Here is a 23,205-nt window from a genome sequence, read left to right on the forward strand (position 1 = left end):
ACACACCACACCAGTCCTGCACAGTTCCCTCTTCAGGAGCTGCACAGCCAGAGTCTGCTCTCTGCCACTTTCTCCCTCTCACCTGTGTCTTTGAAGACCCTCTCGTCAGGCTGCACTACGGAGCAGAGGCTGTTGAGCACGAGTGTGCCGAGCTTGGCAGCCGTGCGCTCCGATGACTTGTAGTAGTCGAGGGCAGTGTTTGTCAGAACAAACCAGCGCTTCTTCATCTTCAGAGAGGACATCTTGTTGCTGCTCTGAACCTCCTTATGAAGCCAGCCTAGCACAGAAACACAAACATGTCATTTCGTGTGCCTCTTGCTCCCATGATCAGGGCAAATAATTTCACTGTCATTTTAGATCTGTTGCAAAATAAAGGGGGAAAAAAAAAAGATTGAGAAAATTCAATACTTCAACAGAAAAAAATTACAGCCTGCATTGCTAAAGCTGTCAAAAAGATAATTTTCTACTCAGAGGTGTAAAAAGCAATGTCCACCCACAAGGCAAAATGTTCAAAAAATGTGAGACTGAACCAAGAGGCTCCATATAAAGAAAAGATAGAGACAGACCTTCCTGAATATATGGCTTTGTGGCTACTCTGCTGTCACACAGACACCTTATTAAGAAGAGCAGAGCATACTCTGCAAAGGATGATTCCTTTTTCTCTTTGACTAATGAACAATACCAGATAAAAGGAACTGCTGCCTTGCAATTATGTATTTTGAAGTTAAGGCACTCAAACTGTTGTCTTATAGTCTCTTTTGTATCATTCAATCTCCTTGAAATTTTTAAGACTAGGGTTGAAGGCTTCTGCCACATCTTGAGAACCCTTTTCTCCCTGTCCTTCTGCCTTGCCATGACCACCCCAGGACCCTTATTCCTTGACAGACATTTCTTTTGCTCATGCACTTGCTTTCCACAGACTGGATCAGGAGTGTCTTCATACATTTAAGACCATGTGATGAGCTCAAAGTATAGAGGAAATTAAAAAATATATAAGACAAATGGGTGAATATTTTGCAATATATATGTGATCCCTACTCAGGCTCTGCCATCTTCAACTAAGCTCTGACTGAAGATGTAATTTAAATATTTTGCTCAACCTCAGAGAATTTTTCTCACCTCACTATGTCTACCACAATCAGGTTAGTTAGTGTAGCTGAGGACAGCAGCAATCCCACAAAGATCTCTCTCCCTCTCTCTCTACATGACAGGTGTCAGAAGGAACTGAGCTGCCAACAAAAGCCACAGTGTCATGTTTTAGTCCATCTAAGCCAGCTGCTCCTCATCAGCAGCCATGCTCCTTCCTATTCCCTGGTGGCATTTGCTGGACATGTTTAACAGGCTAGAGCTATCATCAGAAGATAAAACATACGAAACACTGGTTTTTTTCCACCTGGCAGGAATCAGGTAAGAGCCATGGCTAGCACACATGTGACATGGCAAGCAGCAGGCAGGAAGGTAGAGAGGGAGCAGAGAATGACAGTTTTTGGGGAGCAGCTAAACCCTAGACTGAGTTAGCAACAATCAAGTCTCCCTGTCAGATTTTAAGGAGAAGATGAGTTTCACATGCAATTGCATGCATTTCCTTTCACCTCTCACAAGGAATTCCTGGCCATCAACCTTGGATTCGCCTTTGGGTTTCTGCAGCAGGGAGATCCAGTGATGCATTTCCTCAGGAGTGTCACTGTTGCAGTGAATCACACGATTGGCTGTGATGATCACAAAAGAATTCGGTCTGCCAGAAAACAAAAGCATTAAAATTAGTCATAAGCATGCAAATAGCTCACAGCACACTCAAAGTCATGTTTTTTACCTTCCTATAAACAGAGAGACTTTCTGAATACAAACTACAGAGGAGTGCAGAAATACTTAAGACCATCTCTTGTTCAGTTCCTCTGTCAACTGATGAATGCAGAGACCAGCTAAATGAAATTAAGTATCTTTCAAGAGATACTTCCAAAGACTAGAAAATATTCATTAGCTAATAAGCAGCTGCAAGATGTCCTTGGTTTATTAGCAAGGGACTTCGACAGACTGGAATGAGCCAGTGCTTGTACCATTGGGCTGAGTTGCTACAGTTCTTTCCCTTGTACTTATTAAAACCAGTGATGCAATAACAAACACAGGTCTCAGTAGGATGAGCAAAAACATGTTTTGAGAGTGGTTTTGATGAGCTGATCCTGACAAAACAGGAAAAATGGTTGTGTTGCTCCTGGATGACTCAGTTCTTCTCTTGCAACTGTATCTCACCAAAAGAATATTCACAATTATGTACAGAATTGATGCTTTACATGAAAATAGAAAAATAGAAGTATGTCCAGTTCCAATAGGATAGACTCAGAAAAATTTGAAAGCAAAACCAGATTTCTATGAGAAAACAGAGAAACTGAAAAGTAGTGTGCAAGTATGAAGCAAAAGGTGCAATCAAGACCAGTTAGAAAAATGCATAAACCTATGGAAGATAAAAATAAGCTGCATAAAAATGTTGGTTGAGAATAAGCATGCTCCCCTGATTTTGTTTAACATGGCTTCAAACACTGATATTCAAGAAAAGCATACCTCAGCACATACATAAACAAATTTTAACTATTCAGCTATTTGTTCCTGGTTCACAGATCAATTATGAGGAGTACAGGCTGAGAACAGCCTGAAATGTTTACATCAATTAAATCTTAGTTCACTTCTGAAATGCATTTTGTAAACAACTAAAAACAAAGTCTTAGCAACCTATGGCAGAGCCCAGAGCTCTGTCTCCAGACCACAGAGATAAATAACTTAATAGCTAACATTTTACTTCAGCACTGTGGTGACTATCTTTGCCCTGGAAGAACCTGTTAATATGTGGGAAAAAATTAAATGTTAACATAAAGTGATAGGAAATGTCCCATTATCTCTTCTCTGAAACTAACTAACTAAAGGTCTGTGCTCTGTTGCATTGCAGAGATACCAAGAATAATTCAGATTTCTAAATTCATCCATTATTCTTCCACAATGCTGTTTCTTTCCCCTAAATTTACAAGATTAACTCAAAATAACTCTGCTGAAAAAATGAAAGTGCTGCTTTTGCTGGACATAGTTGTTCAGTGCTGATAATGGATAAAATGATAATTTTCTGGCATTGAAATTATGCTGTTTTCATTTTTAGGAGCTGAAGAAAAAACTCAAAGACAATACATATATGGACTTCATGCCTATGAAGTGACGCCGTCTGAAACAAGCTAGAGATTTCAGCTATGTTTATTTTTTTTTGGAGAAAAAGATGCATGAGTTTAAACAAAAACAAACCCCAAAGGACCTACCCACAAAAATGTTGTAGGGAGTTTCTGATTTAAGAGATGATCAGATTGCTGTACCTACCTATCAGGATTGTCTGAGGCACAGACAGAGTCAATAAGCCCAACATCCAGGGTTCCCTGTAGAGTGAAGAAGACACAGATTGCATTTTAAATTATGGGTGTTCTCTGTGAACAGACTGGAATTGAAACCATTCCTCTGAATTCCAAAAGCTTGAGTAGAAATGAACACACGAGAAAGGCACAAGTGAGTCATCTTTGCTCCCAAACAGCATAAGATGTGCAAGGGGCTCCACAGGACTAGATGAAAAACAGTTACAAGTTTCCAGAGAGTGTTATGAAGGTCTGAAATAACCTTAGCTATTATCTCTGTACTGGTAAAATATATAAATACACCATTCTTCCCAACTGCTATCTCCTGTCTGGAATAACTGTGACCCAGACTAGTCCCAGCCAAAAAAAATGTATCTGCGTAAGGCAGCCTCCCTCTTCTCCTCCAGCCAAAAGGTGCTATGTGTGATCAAGCTGAGCAACCCACAACAAGCACCATGCTTCTCACTGCTTGCCCTCTTTGCTACCAGCTTTGCTGTTTCTTTATAATTACCAATGTCCAACTTTCTTACACTGCTTCAGTACAGCATGGCATGTGCTGGAAAAACATGCACAAATAGTTAAACACAGAGGGCTCCAAGCATGCCCACAGGCTGGTTGCACAGTAACTCACCACAGCATTCTTTGGATTGGCCTGTTCATCCTGCATTTCCCTCAGCTGCTGTGCTGTAGCGCTGTGAACTCGGCTCAGGACATTAAACCAACCACTGCCAATCAAAACAGAAGCAGAGTTAAACTTTCTGTAGTGAAACTGGCTCAAGAACATGACCAAGGAACCTGGAAAGATGCCACTGGGAAAATTTCTTCATTCACAATTTCCTGAATACTATGTCACAAAATATCTCTTGGGCTGATCATACCAGATATTCCAATGTCTTCCTTCCTCCTTATTTATCCATGAAAATTCTGTGCACGTTCCTCAACCCACTGACAGCTGCTCCTGCAAAATCCAGTTTTCCACTTGTTAATCAAGGAACTCTAAGCAGAGAGTGGCTTTACAGGTAGCCCATGTCAGCAGACTGAGAAGGGCATACAGCACTTGTCAAAATAGAGTTAGTTGGGAATCTTCTTGGACTAGAGTCTTAGAGACGCCTGGGAGCCTTCTTGATCAGTCTCTCTCTGATCTGCTAATAAACTTGAAAGTCATATGGCTGGCAATTAATCATGGGTTTGTTTACAATTGAATTTGGAGTGAAGTTTTTTGTCTGTGAAAGGGCTTCTCTTACAGACATATCTGGAGGCTAATCGCTGTTGCAGAAAAGCAGATTCTTATCTGCAGCTTCCAGTGAGAGCAGCAAACATCCATACTTCATGGAGGATCCAGTTCTCAAACTGGATACTCTGCAGCATCTGCTCATCTGCCCTTTGCTACTGCAAGTGCTGGGGCTTTCTTCTCCCTCAGAACAGAGACAGAGACTGCATTTGGCTTATACTCATCCTAACAATTCTGCAGCGTTATCTTAGGGCATGCCTACTGCAGTTGTGGAAGTTCTGGGTTAAGAAGTTACTGTTTCCTCCACTACTGCTCCCTAAATTTGCCCCTCTCTAGTCCATATGGCTGTTCTTCAATCTATTTCTGTTAAATTGTATCCACACACCTTCCTCCTTTCTCTCCATTTACCAAAATAATAATATACCACAAATAACTTCACAGAATCAATAGATCAGAGGAACAGTTACACTATTAGGGCTGAGAGAGCAGAAGCCTTGGTAAAAGTGGGAAGACATGAGTGGCTGGAGACAGTAACTTCTTGGCTTTGCATAGCCAGGACAGGTTGTCCAACCTGCCCTTAAACAACTGATTCCCACTGTCTGGCCAGGATGCCAAGAAGGAAGGACATGAGTCACTTGTTTGCTTTGCACTGGGAAGATTTTATCAGATGACACTACAGACTCTGATAAGCTGTAGCCTTTTTTCTGTCTCCTGGATAAAACCCAGCTGCTCTCGCAATCATTTACAGACAACATGAATAGACTTTTTGTTTGATTCAAGACTCCATTAAATAAATAAATCAGCTATTATATGTTCCAGTTTATATTAAGGTTTGTGTGTCTGCCGAAGTAACCCTTGAATTCAGCATGCTCACAGCCACATGAGAAGCTGGCAGTCCTGTGACTGGCAGACTGAACCACAATCTTGCTAGCTGTATCATCAAGTCCCCAACGTAGATGTGATGCATCCCAGGAAGCACAAAATGACACTTGGTAATAAATCCCCCCTTTTCTCCAGCAAAAGGGAGTTGATTATGTTTCTCAAACTCTCCCATGAGTAGCTGGGTCAGACCTGCACTGAATGAACAAACCTAACAAAACTCCCTGCTGTACCTGGCATCTTCTGGTGACTCTGCAACGATGTGGTAAACTCGGTCTTCTGTCACAATGTCCAAGGCATTCTCCTTTTCATGGATATCCACAATCTCTCTGGAACACAAGAAAGCACAAGTGCCAAAGCTCTCAAAAACCTTTCACAGGCCTGAATTCCATCTGGTCGATTCTTTCACATCATACCCTTCACCACAGAGAAGGGAAATCACTGGTTCAGAGGGCTTGTAACTCTGACAGAAATACAAAATTCCGCCAATACACATCAAAATGTTTAAAAAATATCTGTACAGTTAAAAACCAAATCTTTAGGGCACTCCATGAATTTACAAGACACCAGCAGGCTAAATGGAAGAAGAGGTAACAGGGAGGCTGATACAGAGATCTGTTTACAAGTCGGGTGCACCATTCTTTTTGGCACTTTACAGCTCTGCATAATGCTAATAGGTGACCAGTCTGTCCTTTCTCAAAGTGGGAGCTGAGGAATTGACTATGGCAGCAGAAAAAGCATTCAGGACTCAGGAAAAGGCACAGTACATGCTGCCAAATTCAAATCCCGCTGTGAGCTTCATAATACCTCTGTGAAATGCTTGGAGAAGCCAGAAAACAGATGGAGTCTGGGTAGGAGAGAATGCATGGGGTATGTACTTAATTAGCCCCTCCTGGTCTGGCTCCATCCATGGCTTGGAAAGAGCTTCTGCTGGATTATGAAATGCAAGACTGGGAAAAGAACTATCAAGTAATTGCAGACTCCCTCCAGAGTAAAACTAGATGCTGTGAATGTCTTTTCCTTCCTTTGTTTCTGATTCTCCAAGCACCACGGGAGATACACAGGCCAATGAACAGCAGCGCTGGACCCTTCATTACTGATTTAGAGAGTGGATACTAGGGATCAAAGGGATTTATTTTTGCACTCACTTTGCCCTTCTGATATCAATAGTCCCCTTCAGCTTTTCCTCACTATCATTCTCGAAGTACATCAGCTTGGACTCTCGAAGCACAAACCAGCGGCGTTTCCAGTTGCGGCGCGAAAGCGTCGACATTCCTCCGCCCTTTTTGTAGAGCCAGCCTGACTTCAGGGCCTCCTGCTTGGTGCGGAACCACATGAAGGCCTCGTTCTTCAGGACACACCAGCGCCGCCGCCACGGGTTCATGAGTCCTCCTGCAAAAGCGAGGGAGCAAAATTTCAGCAGCCATGCAACAGGGGCCAGGCTTTCACTCGGATCCTGCCAACTGATCCTGGGCAGGAACAGTTGCCACTTCAGTTCCTACATCAAACAAATGAACTGAAGGAGAGAAACAAAGTTGTGCCTACTTTCAAACATAGGAAAAGCAGAACCAAACCAGTGAAACAAAAACAAAATACAGAAATAGATGCACTACTCAAGTATTTTTGTTCTGAGTTCAGTTTCATAGCTGAGAATGCACCATTTAAGCCCATACCAAGTAGGAACAATTAAATATCAGTGGCAAAGATATCCCTGACACCCAGCTCCTATCTCTTTATTTGTTGCTTGAAATAAAATGAGAAAAAAAAAAAAAAAGGGAGAATAAAATGAGCACTAAGAACAAATAAAGATGATGATTCTGGACAAACACAAGAAGAAAGCAGGTTTCCTGGATCCCATCCATCCATGGTTTTGGCAAAATCCACTTACCTTTCATGTAGAGGTAACTGTGAAAATAGGGTGGCCCTGAGCCATTGAAGATTGTGACTCGTCCATTACAAAACTCCTCATCTGTATCAATGTAAACATCCACTTCTTCTTCACTCTCCAGAAACTGAAGAAAAAAAAAAGAGATTATAGGCTACTTGGGTTCTCCTGGTCGCAGGAGGACTGGAGCAATTAACAGGGTTAGAGAAGTCCCATGATCAGAAGGTGCAAAACTACACATAGTCCCTTTGCAAAAAAAGCACTTTGGTAAAAGTAGAGGCTTGACAGCTTATCCATTAACGCCTAAAGCAAGAGCATGGAATTTTCATACCTGAAAGGAGAGCAGTGGACATGGCTAGAAAGCTCAAGGTCCCTGCAGTAACAAAACTTCCTGTTTCAAGGCAGAGCTCACCTTGCAAAATCTGATTTAATGGGATTTACAGAGAATTCTTCATTTTGGAGAAGCTTTCTGATTTTTCTGGCAGAAAGGCCACAATGCAAGACAAGAGATGAAACAGTGATTTAACCCCAGCAAGGAAATGACTTGCTTTGGGTTGATTAGGAAAAGAAGCACAGTCCAGGACAACTGAACCCTAAATACATCAATCTGAATTACTGAAATAATAGTACTGAATTTACTCATCTCTGTTCTCCAACTAGATAAAGGCCCTCAGCCATAAGTACTTCTCACACAAAATCATTTCCTTTACCTTAAATACAACTCCCTTCAATTTGCTCTATTGATTTAATGCTAATGAAGGTAGTTCCCTCGACCTTTTCCTTCCTCAAAGCATGTTGATTCTTTTCATTTTCCCTTCTGTCTTCTCACTGTGGCCCTCTTTTGTCTCATCTCTGGTCCACTAATTCATTCTCTCCCTTGGCATCAAGTTTCAAAAACCAGATAGTCTTAGAACAGCAGCTACTGATGAGATCTTGAGTCAGCTGTGGTTATCACTTCCTGTGGCTCACACTATGACCAAGTATCAACAGCTATTTCTTAGTATTACTCAGCGATGAGCCCAACAAAACCCTCCACTTCTATTTGCATTTTAAGAAGAATGGTAGAAACCAGCCTAAGCTGTGACAGAATGATTCATGATTTGAAGATTACCTGACAGTGATCTTTGAGTACCTGCCCACAGAGAAGGCACCTTTACTCAAGCAGATCACATAAAAAATTCTGATGGCTGGCAGCTGACATTAGGGAAATGCAAACAAGACAATCATGCAACTTTTTAAAAAAAAGGTCACAATCTGTCACTGGAAAAACATACTGAAGGAAACAAAATGAGTTCCTAAAAAAATGTAAAAACTGAATAGTTTTCTAATAGGTATTTTTAGTTCAAGTGCCTCTTCTCAGGGATATCATTTATTGGAAGTATTTTTGTGGCTGTCACTGGCTTCACACCTGAACTCCTCACAGTCTTATGTGGGCTTTGACATCCTGTCCTGTATGGGGATTTATCATTGCATTATTAAGCAGCTGGCCTGACAACACTCTGATGTCCAGACCCACGGTGGGAGCTAAGCTGCGTGCTGAAGTGTGAGGCAAATAGCCCAGCTTTACCACCCTGTCATTGTCCCTGCAGCAGAAAGGAAAGGGTTCAGTGATCCTGGCTGTGTGCACTGGGACTCAGAAATTACTGAGAATCAGCACAGTAATTTCTTCCAGTGTTAGAGTAACTTAACTTGTACACAGCAGCTGAAAATAAACCTTTGACTCTGAACAGACCTAGAACAAGAGAAGTTTTAGTGATGGAGTCAAATCAAACCCCATCCTTTCCCATTTCCTCCTGTCACTGCACACTGGAACCTTAGGACCCTCCTGTGAAACCTCTATAAGGCAGAACATAGACCTCCAAACATCAGCTGTTTGCTTTCCTAAAGGGTGTTACATTAACATATGGCAATGGAAACAATCTAAAATAGGTACACATGTACTAGATTGCATGCCAGCAGACAACAATCACAGGCCCTCTGACCTTCAGCCTATCTGTGACTCTTCCCTTTTTTGCAAGCTGATTATTGATATAAGAAGAGTTATATATTAGTAACTATATGCAGAGTGAGCAGACATACAGTAAAAAAGCAAAGCTGTTACAAACATCAATGAAGTCACACTAATATCCAGAAAGGTGAAGGGAGATATTCTCACCGAGTCCAGGCTGCCACGGTTGGAGTCCAGGCTGGTACCATGGGAGTGTCTCAGACCCTCCTCATCATTCAGAGGCTCAGCTGAGGCGTTACCTGCATCTCCATAGCCATCAAACTCCTCATGGTCGTAGTCAGACTCCACATCTTGGGGAGAGGTGTAAATGGGCTCTCCTGCCTCTCCACTGTTACTCCTCTGAGTATCAGAGACAGTGCTGTAAACGCTTTCTGCTGGGTCAGATAGGGCTCTCTGCTCCTTGGGGCTAGTGGTTCTTTCCACAGGCAGTCCTGGAGCAGGGGCAACCTCTCCCACTTCCCTCTGGAGATGCAGAAGGCTTGTGTTTGCAACTTCCTTTGAGTAGTTACCACTGTTTCTTGTGCCACGCTGATCTGAGACCACCAAACTGGAAGTTGGCCGTCCTTCATCATCGGCATGAAAACCCTCATCCACCTCTTCTTCAGCCAGCGGCGCCACCAGGCTGCAGTCAATGTTGAGCGTCCCCTCACTAGAAAGTGAGTGCTCTAAGTTCTGCACACTTTCATCCAGATTGCCAAAATCCAGCAGCTCCAAGAACTCCTGGGCAACCCTTGATGCCTCTTTTTCCAACCGCTGTATCTCTTCTTCTCGCTGCCGATAGATTTCATTCCTAGTGTCTTCAGAGATGACAGACATGTGATCCTCTTTCTGTTGCTGCAACTTTTCAATCTCCTTCTCCAGTCTCAAGATCTCCTCCATCTGACGTCTCTCTTCTTCTTGCAGGGGAATATCCACCTCCTCAGTGTTTACTGTGTCCACCTTAAGGAATTAAGAACAGTGTTAAAGCACTTTCTTCAACCTGTGTTCCTTGCCTGGACCTTTCATTCTTCCTGTCTCCTGTGCCTGCCTTGCACTTACCATCTGCAGAAAGATGACTCCAAGCATCCTGCAATCATTCATGGTGTCAAAGCTAAAGGTAGAACTACTGGATCTTCAGGTACCTCCTTTTCCCCAGCAATCCACCTCCATTATGAATCATACAAAGAAGCTCACTGGGTTCAGTGAATTTTTAGAAAAGCCTCTCTATCTGTTCGTCACTGTACACTGTAATTGGGACAAAAGCAGCCTGAAAGTCCATTCTCTCTTTTTGAACTCACATGCGTATAGGAGAAAGCAACTATACATGAACACATATTTGCATAGACCACTTAAGAGCTGAAGATTTCCCAGAAATTCATTAAGAGATCTGGAAATGTCATAATTTCCTGAAATGAGGATCTGACCATCAGAATTTAGGGCTGGAAGGGATATTTGCCTGAAGTAGGACTGTATCCACTCCAATCACAGCCCAACAAAACTCCACAAAATTTCTTGGGATTCTTTAGCATCACTAGATGGCTGATGACTGACTGCTGAAGACTCTGTCTTACTCTACTCTCCACACTGAAGTAACAGGAAATTTCTAGCAGATATGTGATAATTAGAAGATGGAAGATACTGGTAACTTTCACTACTGTTTAGGATAAAGCCACCCTCCCCTCCACAGAGGATACTGAAAACACACACAAGAGAACAGATACACACATGAGAAAAAGTAAAAATGAATTCTGACAGGATTTCATGTACTTCCTGATAGGACTTATGACAATGCAGTCAATATATTGACTCATTTAAGTCTTATTCCTTGTTTTCTTTAGTTACCTTGTTGCTTGTTCTCTACTAGACTCTTACTTGTGGATGAACACATTTCTATGCTTCTAACCTCTCCTGAACAAAGATGGTCTGAAACTGGGGAACAAGTGGTATGAGAAAAAACCAATGAGATACACAGCCATTTTCACACACCTCTGGGTAGGTGGTCTGCTCTTTTGTTTGCCAAGTACCAACAATTAGATCAGTTACAAGGGGTTTATTTTAGCCATGGCAGCAGTCAGCTGCACTCTTATTTCGGCTGTTACAGGCAACAATCCAGCAAAACAGACTGTGTCACAGTGTAGCACATCAAAAGGTTATCTAACAAGCTCAAGCAGTACAGATAAAAATAGGATGCTGCATGTTCAATATGGAAACTTTCAAATAGAACCAATGCAAGCTCATACAAGAGCCTTGAAAAAAGCCCTACCTTGTTAACTCTATCTACCTCTGCCAAAGCCAAACATCTGCAGGTTTTGAGTGAACAAAGCCCATTTTTTATATAGTGCTGCCACAGTAACAGTATTGGTATCCAGGCAAAGTGGAGGCAATGAAGAACTTTTTAGAAATATTCACAAGAAAACATGTGAAAAGAACAACTGTTAAACTTACCTGGGCCACCTGCAGTAGCACATTCAGTTGCTCCTTTTCTCTGTCAAAAAAACAAGACATAACAGTCAGAGACAGACCTAGTTCTCCTATGTGACGTTTTCAGAATTACATGGACATATCATCCTTCCATGGATAAGGTTAAAATGAGGTACTTGCTGTAAGACTGATTTAAAAGCTTTTGCAATTTAGTAAAAATCCAATTCTCTGTGGTTGGCATGACCTTTGTGGATATAACAGATTTTCCCCATGCACTTAACTTTCAGATCAATTAGGAAATTGGATTAGTTGGAACACACCAGGAAGGACATTGGAAACAGTGACAGAAAGACAAATCAGACTCATGATAAAGGTAAACAGAATCTTCTGAAGTGCTATACATCTGTGAATATTGAAGTTGTATGCGTGCAATTGACAGGTATCAGGAAACTGTTTATTTTTTAAAAACAGAATTACTGCAATAGCAGCACTGAATTTGTGTTTTGTTTTGCTTTTACAGTACTAAAGCCCCAACTCGCCTAACTTCTCAGTGGCATGCAAAATCCAGCTTGTCTGTTAGTAAACATGAGCAGAGGAAAAATCTATCCCAAGGTGTTGCATCTCTACCCAGATCAAAAAGGTTACACTCCAAAGCAAAGCTATCACCATGGCCAGTTTCTCCAGTGGAGGTGTGCTACAACAACTGAACCAGCAGACAGACAAATGCCAGGGTCATGCTTAAGGAGCAGGAATAGGATGCTGCTGGATGGAAGAAAGTTACTGCTGCCAGTGGTGACTTTCAAACCTGTAATTCTACCCCAAGGAGAACAGGACAGCAATGATATTTATTTCCCAGGCCTTGCAGACTTTCCCAGGCAAATTCTAAACTACAGCTGCAAGTCACAAAGTCCTTAAAGCTCTCACTCTTGTGACTCTTGCTCTCTCAAAAGAAAATCCAGGAAATTATCTGTAAATGAAAGCTGACATGAGTGAGATCCAGATGGTTCCAACTCTAATGAAAGATCCCTAGCAGACATCATGAGTTAAACAACTGCCTTAAATGATTAAGAGGGCTCAAAACCACAACCATTTTAAAACAAATCAGGAGTAACACCTATAATCTACATACAAATTCCTGCAACTGTTCCTCAGTTTTTAAACCTTTGGTATTTCTTCCTGCTTTCTAGTTATCATCAACTGACCTACACTCTCCCTGAAATGTGATACCCAAAACTAAGGACAGCACTCCAGCTGAAGGGTACCGAAGCATCACCCCATCTTACAGAAACAATTCTGTTTATAGAGAGCATTTGCTTTCCCCTCTCACACAGCATGACACTGGTGACATATTTAACTTAGCCTCCAGACCTTTCTCCTGCTGTTGAAGTAAGCATTCCTCCTCCACTCCCCGTGCATTTGATTATTCCTGACTGTAAATCTGCATATGTCTGTACCAAAAGTTATCCTGTTTTTCAGATCCTTTAACTTGCCAAAATTATCTGAACTGTAATCCTAGGCTATGTGCCTACAGTCCCTCAGCAGACGGTTTTATCTGTGAATTTAATAGGGATATTCATATTTCTTCATCCAAATTCTTATGGAAACATTGCACAAATACCATATGCAGCACAGATCACGGAAGAATCCCGTTCAAGAGTTCTCTTCTATTTAACGGAAAATTACTATTGTTTATTAATTAAATGCAGTAAAAACACAAATCCTAATCTTGCTTCACGTACTTTTTCCCAAAGCAAATTTCTTTTAGCATCTTAGCGTATTGTCGTAACATATCAAAGCCCTTACCTACCTTTAACCTTTTACCCAAAGTCAAGTTACCTATCCTTCACAGCTTCTGCCTGTCCACAAGACATGCCATAAGCTACCACAGACAGAAACAGGTAATGCTGTTTATTCTTCAGAAGTCCACATTGGCTTGATTCCTTTATCAAGTGTTTACAACTGTTTGATCATTTGTTTCAGTATTTTCCTGCAACTGAGGTCAGGCTGACTGGTCCACAATTCCCTTATTCTTCCTTTTCTCATTTTAAAAGGGGGTCATAATTGTTTGGCATTTTCCATTTTTATGGAAAAATTACTATCCACTGAGGACAAGAAAAGAGAGTATCTACCGTCTTAAACTGCTTTAGCTAGTTCTTGAAGTACCCAAACATTATTTTCACCAAATCCCGATACCTTCTTCATAATTTGTAATTTGATTTATGTGAGCATTTTATAACCTTTCATTTCCATATATTCTGAATTCTTGTATATCCTTCCTAATCGTATTTAATATCCAACAGTTAAGCTTTTGGGGAAGATAAAAATAGCATCAAATACCTCATTTTTCTCAACATTATTATTTTTCTTCCTGTTGAGTGTTAGACCAAATTGTTCCATGGCTCCCCTCTGCTAACAGAGTATGCACAAAAACTGCATGCCAACTTCTAGCTCATTACAGTTCAAACTGCACCTAGGTCCTTCTGATTTTGTCTCTACACTCATGTTGGGGTTTCTTGCTTGTTCTCAGTAGATGAGCTGATTTGCATTTCTATGGACTTCCATTTTTTAGGTGGATGCTCAGAAGATAGCAAACTTGGTCTGCTAGTACCATCCTGGCTACTCACTCAGATGCCATTTAAAATTAATTAGAAAATGAAAATAAAATGAGTTTCCCTGATTCCTAGAAACACTGACACCTCTCTGCCATGATGCTGGGTTGAACACATCTCTCATGGTCTGGGGCACGAGAAGGGCAAAAACACTCTACGGAAAATCAACTAGATAGGTCCTTCCTTTTATTATAGAAGCAAATGCTAAATTGGAAGGGACCCATCAGGATCAACAAGTCCAACTCCTGGCCCTGTGATGTGACCCCGAGAGTCACATCATGTGCCCAAAAGTATTGGCAAATGCTTCCTGAACTCTGTCAGGCTTGGTGCTGTGACTTCTTTAGGGAGTCTGTTCCAGTGCTGACAACCCTCTGGGTGAAAAACCTTTTCCTGATATCAAACCTGAATCTTCCCCAATTCAGCTTCCTGCCATTTCCTCAGGTCCCATCACTGGGCATGAGAATGAAGAGATCAGAGCCTACTCCATCCACTTCCCCTTGTGAGGATGTTGAAGACCACAGTGAGATCTTCCCTCAGTCTCCTCCAGAGTCAACAGATCAAGTGGCCTCAGCCATTCCTCCTATGGCTTCCCCTGCAGACCTTCACCATCCTCACTGCTCTCCTTTGGACACTCTCTAATAGCTTAATGTCTTTTTTGTATTCTGGTGCCCAAAACTGCACACAAGATCAAGGTTGAGTGCTTCTAATCTTAGAATTTTCTGATGCTTGCCAGTCTGATGAGATCCCCCCTTGGGAAAGTACATTACAAAAGCCAAGAAGAACTACTTCTGAAAAGCAAAATATCACACAATTATAAGTCGAAATTTATATACTAATAAACCCAGCAAAGTCCAGCAGCTGCAGCAAGCAGCAGCGCTGACCCCACACGCAGCAGCACTTCTCATTTCCCACGAGAACTGCTGGGTAAGCTCCTTCATTGCTGTGGGGGTTTCCTGCCATCCTTCCCCTTTGTCTCCCGACAGTGTGGTCACCTGCAAGGCCATCATCTTGAGGGGGAGGGTCTGATGCCATTTTCCCTCTGACTCCCTATGCACCATTGCCTGTGGCAGGTACCATCTTGGAAAGGGGTATTTCCACCATTTTGGGTTCCAATTTGTCCTCTGGGGGTTTGTGAGATTTAGCAATTTTGTATACAGTCATTGTTTACTGCTGTTTTTTGCCTGTTGCAGTTTCACTTGTTAGTAAACTTATTTTTTCACTTATAGCTACTTGTATTCGTTCCTTATTGGTGGAAAAGGACTGGTTAAAACAAAGGGGGAGAACTCATTTTAGAATGTTCCCCTTTAAATTGTCTAAAACCAAGACAGAATGCAAGATACCATCTTGTACCTTTCCTTCACCTCTTCCTCTTCCTGTTTCCTCCTACGCTCCTCCTCTTCTTGCCATTGTCTTTCCTCTTCCTCTCTTCTGATCTGCTCTTCCTCCTCCTGCCTCCTCCTCTCCTCCGCTTCCTGCTTCCGCCGCAGTTCCTGCTGCAGCAAGTGCTGGTAGAGGCTGCGAGCCAGGCGGCCACGCCAGTGCTTCTGCAGGGTCACCGCAGAGGCCTTCAGGCGCAGCAGGCTCTTCTTCCAGAAGTATGCTCGGTAGTTCTTTTGGATTATAACAACACTGGATAGCACCTTCTGATACTTCTTCCTAAAAACAGAAGTACACACTTAAAGCACCACAAAGTAATACATGCTCTTCATTTCTTCTGCCCGTGCATACTGACCACATCCACAGAAAAGTCCTTTTCAAAAAAACAGAGTTCAGAAGTGACATGATATCTGTTCTTTCCTGCCACTCACTGCCTGTAAATCATATTCACCTCACTGCTCTCCCTCCTACATCTACCACTAGTTTGTTTCAATAGGCACCTACTTTTGTGAAGACTCTCAGAAAATGAGGGAGAGATATGTGGCACATGGAAAGGGAAGGTCTCCTTGCATTGCACATAAACACATTCACTGTGCAGTGAGTGTAATCATTCAGTATGGACTCATTAGAATAGAAACATACAAATGGCCTTCCTATATGAGAACAAATATTGCTCCATCTCTTAAGTGGCCAAAAGCAAATTACTCCAGGAAAGGCAAAAAAAGTGCAAAAATAGATTTGGTCATATTAATTTCACACTGTCTGGGAGAAAACACACTGATACTACAATACTGATGGCTGAATCAAACATTGTAACAGGTTCACATAAACAAATGCTTATACTGCACAACATTTTGCCTAAACAAGAATCATAGAATATCTTGAGTTGCAAGGGACCCACAAGGATCATCAATATCAAAATCAACTTTGGAGCACTTGAAGAACATGACAAGGCCCCAAAACACAACAATCATCACTCAGTGTTTCTGTAGTCTAGTAAAGTTGTAGAAAAGTCAGTTTTTCCCTCTGCATTAAAGACTATTTTTATCAAGAACATGAAAAAAGTTCCTGGTAGAAGTTTGTACATGACAAACAAACTGGACAAATTACCATTACACAGTAATCTGGATCAATTTGTAAGCTAGATTCAAGCAAACATTAAACAACTCCAAAAGAGTCAGTCTTAAGGTACTGTACTGAAGAATCAAAGGCCAAATGCAACTGGTGTGGGACTATGTTGGGAAGCAGCAGGTCAAAACCAGATTTTTGGGCTCCAGATCATCACACAAAGGCAAACTCCCACCACAATGCTATAGAAAAAACACTACTGGGATTCTTATACTTGTAAGCAGAAACGTTGTTGTATAGAATACTGCTTTTATCCTGTGTTCTCTGACAGCTCCCCCATTTTAAGAACAATGTTAGACCTTCAGGGGATTTCTGAGGAAGCAGGACTGGAACCAGAAATCAGGCTTATAGAATGAGAGCAGTTGTTCCGTGCAGGACCTTAAGAAATAGGAAAGTCTAAGGAAAGGCTTTACCTCAGTTAAAGTATCCACATTTCTATTTTTCCTACAGGTGCCATAAGATTTAACCAACCTGACATCTATTAAGGCTGAAAATAAGCAGATATTTTTTAAAGTAATTTAATATATTTAGAGACTTTAGTATCTTGCACTGGGGAACAAACATTGGTACTACTCAAATCAAAAACGTCTTTAATCCAAACCAGAATGTGCAGGGAGAAATTCTATGGGGCTGTTACAAAGGATCTTGGGCCAGCAGGCTACAGTAATCCTTACAGTCCTAGAAAGCACACTGGAAATAGCATGGTATTCTCACATATACTTCCCACAGACCTTCTGTAATACACTGAGGAAAGGACACACCTTAAAATCCCTGTCCTGGCAATGAAATTCCCTTCAAATGGAACAGGGACCCATGCTGACAGCTTGCCACCTCCCTGCACATCAGATACATCAGCCCAGTCAAGAAAATCAGGAGAGGGATGCTAATAGCAGTAGTGTGCAGAGGTCATGCTTTTTTTGTAAGTATTAAGTCAAAGGGAGGAAGTACAGAGAAAAGGAAAGGCAAGAGGTGATAAGGAGGTTTTAGGTTAATCATTCCTGGGCTGCAGTCCCCTCATCCCCAGTTCTTCTGTCTGCCCTGTGTCCTGCACATGGGGTGTGAACAGCTGCATATGCACTCTCTGCCAATGCAGACTAAGTGCATCAAAAAGAGTGCTCTGACTTTTACAAAATGCATCTGCCAGAAACTCTCTCAAGTGCAACATGTGCCAAGCCCTGCCCAGCTCCAGGCCAGCTCTGCCTGCTAATCTGCCAGGCTGAAGTGCCCCCTCATTCCTCATGACCACAGCCAAGCTTGCAGATGCCCTTCAGCTGGAATTGCTGCTCACAGGCTGTGAATTTCGTTCCCTTTTTACAAGCTTCCACTCACTCTTCTGCACTGGGCAAAGAAGTTCAACCTGCAGACCAAGCAAAGGGGTTGGGAGACTTCCTGACCATGTATGACACCAGAGAAGGCAGGCTGGCTGCAAGGCTTCAATGCTGCATTTGAAATTTATTTCATTATTCTGTCAGTGAGCTGTAGCTAGCAGTTATGTCTCCAAAGACCAGAGATAAAAGAGTTATGGAGCAATTTCCTATTGTCTTCTCCCCATGAACAATACAGTCCTGAAGAAAGCAGGGGGCACAGCCAAATTTGTACATGGATCCTGCACTATGTGGTTTTTAGCTGGTAAAGCTGTTACCTGCATCTCAGAGGTCCACAGATTAGCTATATAAGAATGGGGCCATTTCAATGGGCTTGATTTTCTTGTCTCACATTCTAGTGATTAGAGATACTAGGCTGCAGGGAATGAGGGCAAAGAAAATCTGGTTCTCCAGGCTCACAGAACAAGTTCACAGAAGGGGAGAAACCAGTAAAAACCTTCCTTTGCCAGTCTACTTTGCATGAGACCAAATTAATTTAAATACACTTATACTTGCAAAACTAACAGAAATGGTATCAAGCATAAGGCAGCACATACTGGTATTCCTGCCCAACTCTGCACAGACCATTCAGCACTTGCCCAGATGAACTCCCGACTGCTGGACTTTTTTCAGTACAGGTGCAGTGCAACTGGAAACTCTCTTCTCAGAAAGTTTTACAGTCCCCCTTTCGAGCTCTTCTTTACTTCATGCTCTCCTCCCCTGTGAAGCCCAGTTACCTCCAGCTGCTTGTGAAGATTTACACTCTGGCTGCAGAAGCATGGCTTGTCCTTAAGGATGAGACTCACAACAACAACATGTGGGATGAGGAATTCAGAAGTGTGGAGCCTGAAGGACCACAAGATTTCTAACCAAGAGGAATACTGCTGCCACACAGTCTCCATCACAGTCCTGCAGAGAAGCAGCTTCCTTACCAAGAACTCAGAAAAGCAGTAATCCAGTATGCCTGCAGTGATGTTTCCCAGCAAATCAATTTTCCTGTGCTAATCTCTACCCCTCTCTCCAAATGCTACACACAAAGTAAAAGAGAGCAGAGGCCCTGACACAAAGAACTTGCAATCTCACGTCCAAACAATAGAGAGAGCTCATTTGTCTTCCTAGAGGGAAATAAATAAATGAATAAAGGCCCCAGAGACCAAATGTGTATTCTGCTGATATTCCACACTGGCAAGGCAGGGTACAACCCTTGCACACATTTCCCCAATGCAAAATGAGCTACCTGGTGTAACTGGAGCTCTAAGAAGAGTGCCTGCTAAAACAGCTCTGCTGGCCAGGGATTTCACCTCCTCACAACCCTGACTGACAGGTGTCTGGAGCAAAGACCAGCCAGGAAAGAGCATCTTACTGGGATTAAGTGTGCATACCACAGCCATTAAGGAGTCAGCTGTTGCACTGACTTCGAGGGGCAGAGGAGGGGCGGTCTGTCTGCAGTTGGTTCTCCCAAACCTTCCCTGGTCAGGTGCAAAAGGGAGAGGCAAGAGGAGATCACTGTTGAGGAGCTGGCCAAAAACCAATTCTGAAGAGTTAATTAAAAGGAGAGGGAGATCACGAGGCAAACAGGCAGGGCGAGGAAAGAGGGTGAGCAAAGGCAGAACCACAAGTGAGGAAGAAGCAATTTGCAGGGGGAGCAGAAAACAGAGTTGACAGGCACAAGGAAAAGGAGGTGACCCAAAGCATAGGTGGGGCCCAGCCAGGAGAGCCCTGAAGGCAAGGAAAAGGTGTCATCGGAGGCAAGCAATGGGTACAGAAGTCCATGGGAAGCCTGCTGAGCAGCGCTGAGGGAGGGTGCAAACGTGCACGTAACTGAAAAAGAGGTGCCAAAGGTGCAGGAAGGTTTCAGCGGAGCTGATGCTGGCAGGGAGGGCACATTCTGCAACTCTCCCTTACAATACAGGAGGGGAAGAAGGGACGGATGCTAGGGGACTTGTGAGCAAAGCAGGGTGTCGGGGCAACCCAGGCACGCAAGCACAAGGATGGTGGGGCATCCCCCAGCACTGACCTTGCCATGTAGCCCAAGACGTGGGCCCGGATGACTATAGCTGCTTTCCTCAACTCCTCTTCCCGATCCTTCTCCAGCTTCTGCTCAAGAGCTTCCTTCAGGAAAACCTGACGCCACGGGGAGGAGTTTCAGTAAACACAAAGAGAGGAAAGAAGTCAGTCCCCGGGAGAGCCGGGCGGTTTCATCCCCGGGTGAGCGGCGCGGAGAGCGCTCGGTGGCCGGGCTGCCGCCCCCGCGCTGCCCGCGGCGCCCGCACGCCGAGCGCCGGGAAAACTTGTGCGGCGGCGGGAGCCAAACTCCGGGCCCAACCCCCGCCGCCCTCACTCTGTGGTCAAGACTTAAAAGAGAGAGGGAGGGAGCAGAGGAAGGAGGGAAAGAGGAGGGAGGAGGAGAGCCCAAGTTTGCGCCTGTGATTAACTCTTTCCCAGCTGACGGCTCCCCCGGCACAATCCGGTACCTCCCTGCAGCAGGCACTGGGACCTACTTGGCCGATTAAATATTTTGCGAAGAAACTCCTCCGCGTTTCAAGGAAAGGGAGGAACTTTTAGATTTCTAGACTCCAGGAAGTAACCTTAACACGAATCTTAATGGAAGGCAGGCAGAAAGCCAAAAGCCCAGTCGGGACACAAAGCTGCGTGTACTCTGAGCCCAGCGGTGCTGAAGCCCTCCAGAGACATCCAGAAACTCTGGGGTGAGATGCTTCTGTGCTGAACAGGTGCCAAAGGTGCAGGAAGTGGAGCATGCACTAGAGGCAACTGAGCTCTGACGATAGTATTAGTGGTTGCACGTCAGTGTCCAGTATTTTAATTCTCAAGCATCTTTCACTACCTGTATTTACAATTTGTGCTCGGTGCTATACGCTTATGAAGAATGCAGGTGCTATGTTAAAGACAAAAGAACCGAGATACAAGCAAGATAAGGCCGTGTTTACAGGAATTGTGTTGACATATCTAAGCAATGTTAAATAAGCTGGCTTGCTTTAGGTTAGCACAGGATTCAGCACAAATTCGTGAAATAAATGTACTGCATTTTGAGATGGACTGCAGCCTGCATGGAGCTCCACGGCGCTGTGGGTACACTGCTCGCAGTACCCAGACTAGAATAAGCCAGTAGGGTATGTCCATACAAGCTGCAGTCACAGCAGCAAGTGCCATATGGCCGTGCTCGTGTGACCTGCTGCCTGGCATTGGATAAATCCCTGCCAGGGCCAGCAGCAGAACGGGCTATGCTAGGGAAGTGCAGCCCCACTTGTTAAAGCACTGTCATGTACACAGCATGTAAACTGATATTCATCAATCTGCAGAACTCAAAACCACATTAACCAGTAGAAACTCCTTACAAATGTCCTGGATCCATGTGGTTGTGCTGAGAGGCCAGAGATTTGAACATTTAGTCCAGTGATCTGCACAAACTCCCCTCTTTTCCACTCATCTGCCCTTTATGTCTCTGTGTACCTTCCATCACTGCTTTCGGCCTCATCCCTTAAGGCTCTTCCTTCCCTCTGCAATGACCATTGTGAACTGACACCTCTCCCTGAATTAGTACCTATAGCCAGTGGCTTTCCTGGACTTGCATTTCTCCTGGGGAGCAGTTTCCATTAAGAAATGAGCTGTTTTGTAATGACTAAGTAACCATGGGTAGCCTGAAAAAGAAGCTTCATTATCAAGGTACTGCCAACCATGAAGCTGGCATCCTTCCCTGCAAGTTGTACATCCACTCCCTCTGTCAACTCAACAATCTTTTAAAGATTTCTTTGAGGCAGGGATTGCTCTTTCCATTACATTCCAGAACCAAGCAGCAGTCACCCATTTCAAGAATGCAACCAGCAAAACACTGTCTCAGTCCATTATCTTCATCAAATTGCAAAAATACTCAGGCCATCAGTATTTCCCTAGCAAGCAGTCTTTGCTGAGCCAGGCCAGTTAAGGGGGGGAGGGGGAAAACTTCAGGGCATGCACAGTTCCATGAGACCCAACCCTAATCCTATAGGATTATAGAATCTATATATGCTTGAGTGAGGGGTTAATCTCAAAAAAAACGTAACAATATCTAGTTATAAACTGCTGGCATTTTGAAGGCTTGGAGGATTTTAAGATTCCACTAGATGACAAGGAAGAATAACATGCATTTCAAGTCCAGAAGTATTTTTGATGCCTTGTGGAAATAAACTGGAAAGTGGCTGTTTCTTTGTCATTATTCATAGTCGTTTTCTGAAAACATGAGATTGTTTTCACCCGAGGAAAGAGCACTTGAACAAAACATACAAGGTTACATCTATCATGTTCTGCTCACACTAGACACTGGCCAGGCTTTAGAGCACAGTGCATCACCACAGTGTTCCTCACACGACCTCAAAGCCTGCATGCACCATCGGTGTGACAGTGAACATGTTACGGTTTCACAGAGATCAGCAGACACAAATCCAACTGCTTGGGCACCCATGTGTACATAAAGGGGATCATATGATTCTTGGGGACAACACAGGGAAAGCAGGAAGTGGGTCACTGTGACCTGGATGCCAAACAGTGTACAGCAACCTCCTCCTTCAAACAGGCAAACCAGCAGGTTGAAATGTGGAAATTAATGCCTTCAAATAGGAAAGGTTACTGATGGGTTGGAAAGCTGTGTTCTGGGTATGGGCAAGTATGGCAGCAGGCCCAGGTGCCCTGAAGAAAGGGTCATGGAAGCTGCTGCTGCCTCCCAGCACATCCCCAGTGAAGGCAAAGGCACCTTAGCACAATCTCTTTCATCATCACACTGCTTGTTTGCATCCAAGCCCTCAACTCTGCCATACCACCAGATAAAACCTGCATTGCATACATTAATACCTCTTATAAACATTAATTTGACAATTGCCAGCACAGCAGCTGCTCTGTTCTTAATGAAAAACACAAAGATCATCCTGCCCTTCCTCCTCCGTT

General features: G+C 43.3%; 1 protein-coding gene across 3 annotated transcripts in view; it reads right to left on the reverse strand.

Annotated features, from left to right (window-relative positions):
* The window catches only part of LOC107207451 (unconventional myosin-X-like), an 89,565-nt gene that overhangs the window by 13,412 nt on the left and 52,948 nt on the right, over positions 1-23,205 (reverse strand). For all 3 annotated transcript variants that reach the window (XM_015634536.2, XM_015634537.2, XM_015634538.3), the window contains 11 exons: positions 20,285-20,391; positions 15,749-16,054; positions 11,814-11,853; positions 9,537-10,328; positions 7,385-7,508; positions 6,645-6,888; positions 5,730-5,825; positions 4,018-4,111; positions 3,358-3,413; positions 1,593-1,735; positions 83-277 (listed from right to left, as the gene is read on the reverse strand). In XM_015634536.2, coding sequence (XP_015490022.1) covers positions 83-277; positions 1,593-1,735; positions 3,358-3,413; positions 4,018-4,111; positions 5,730-5,825; positions 6,645-6,888; positions 7,385-7,508; positions 9,537-10,328; positions 11,814-11,853; positions 15,749-16,054; positions 20,285-20,391 — 2,197 coding nt within the window. The remainder of the gene's footprint in view (positions 1-82; positions 278-1,592; positions 1,736-3,357; positions 3,414-4,017; positions 4,112-5,729; positions 5,826-6,644; positions 6,889-7,384; positions 7,509-9,536; positions 10,329-11,813; positions 11,854-15,748; positions 16,055-20,284; positions 20,392-23,205) is intronic.

This window comes from Parus major, chromosome 7 (assembly GCF_001522545.3).
Source record: "Parus major isolate Abel chromosome 7, Parus_major1.1, whole genome shotgun sequence".
NCBI classification, from domain to species: domain Eukaryota; kingdom Metazoa; phylum Chordata; class Aves; order Passeriformes; family Paridae; genus Parus; species Parus major.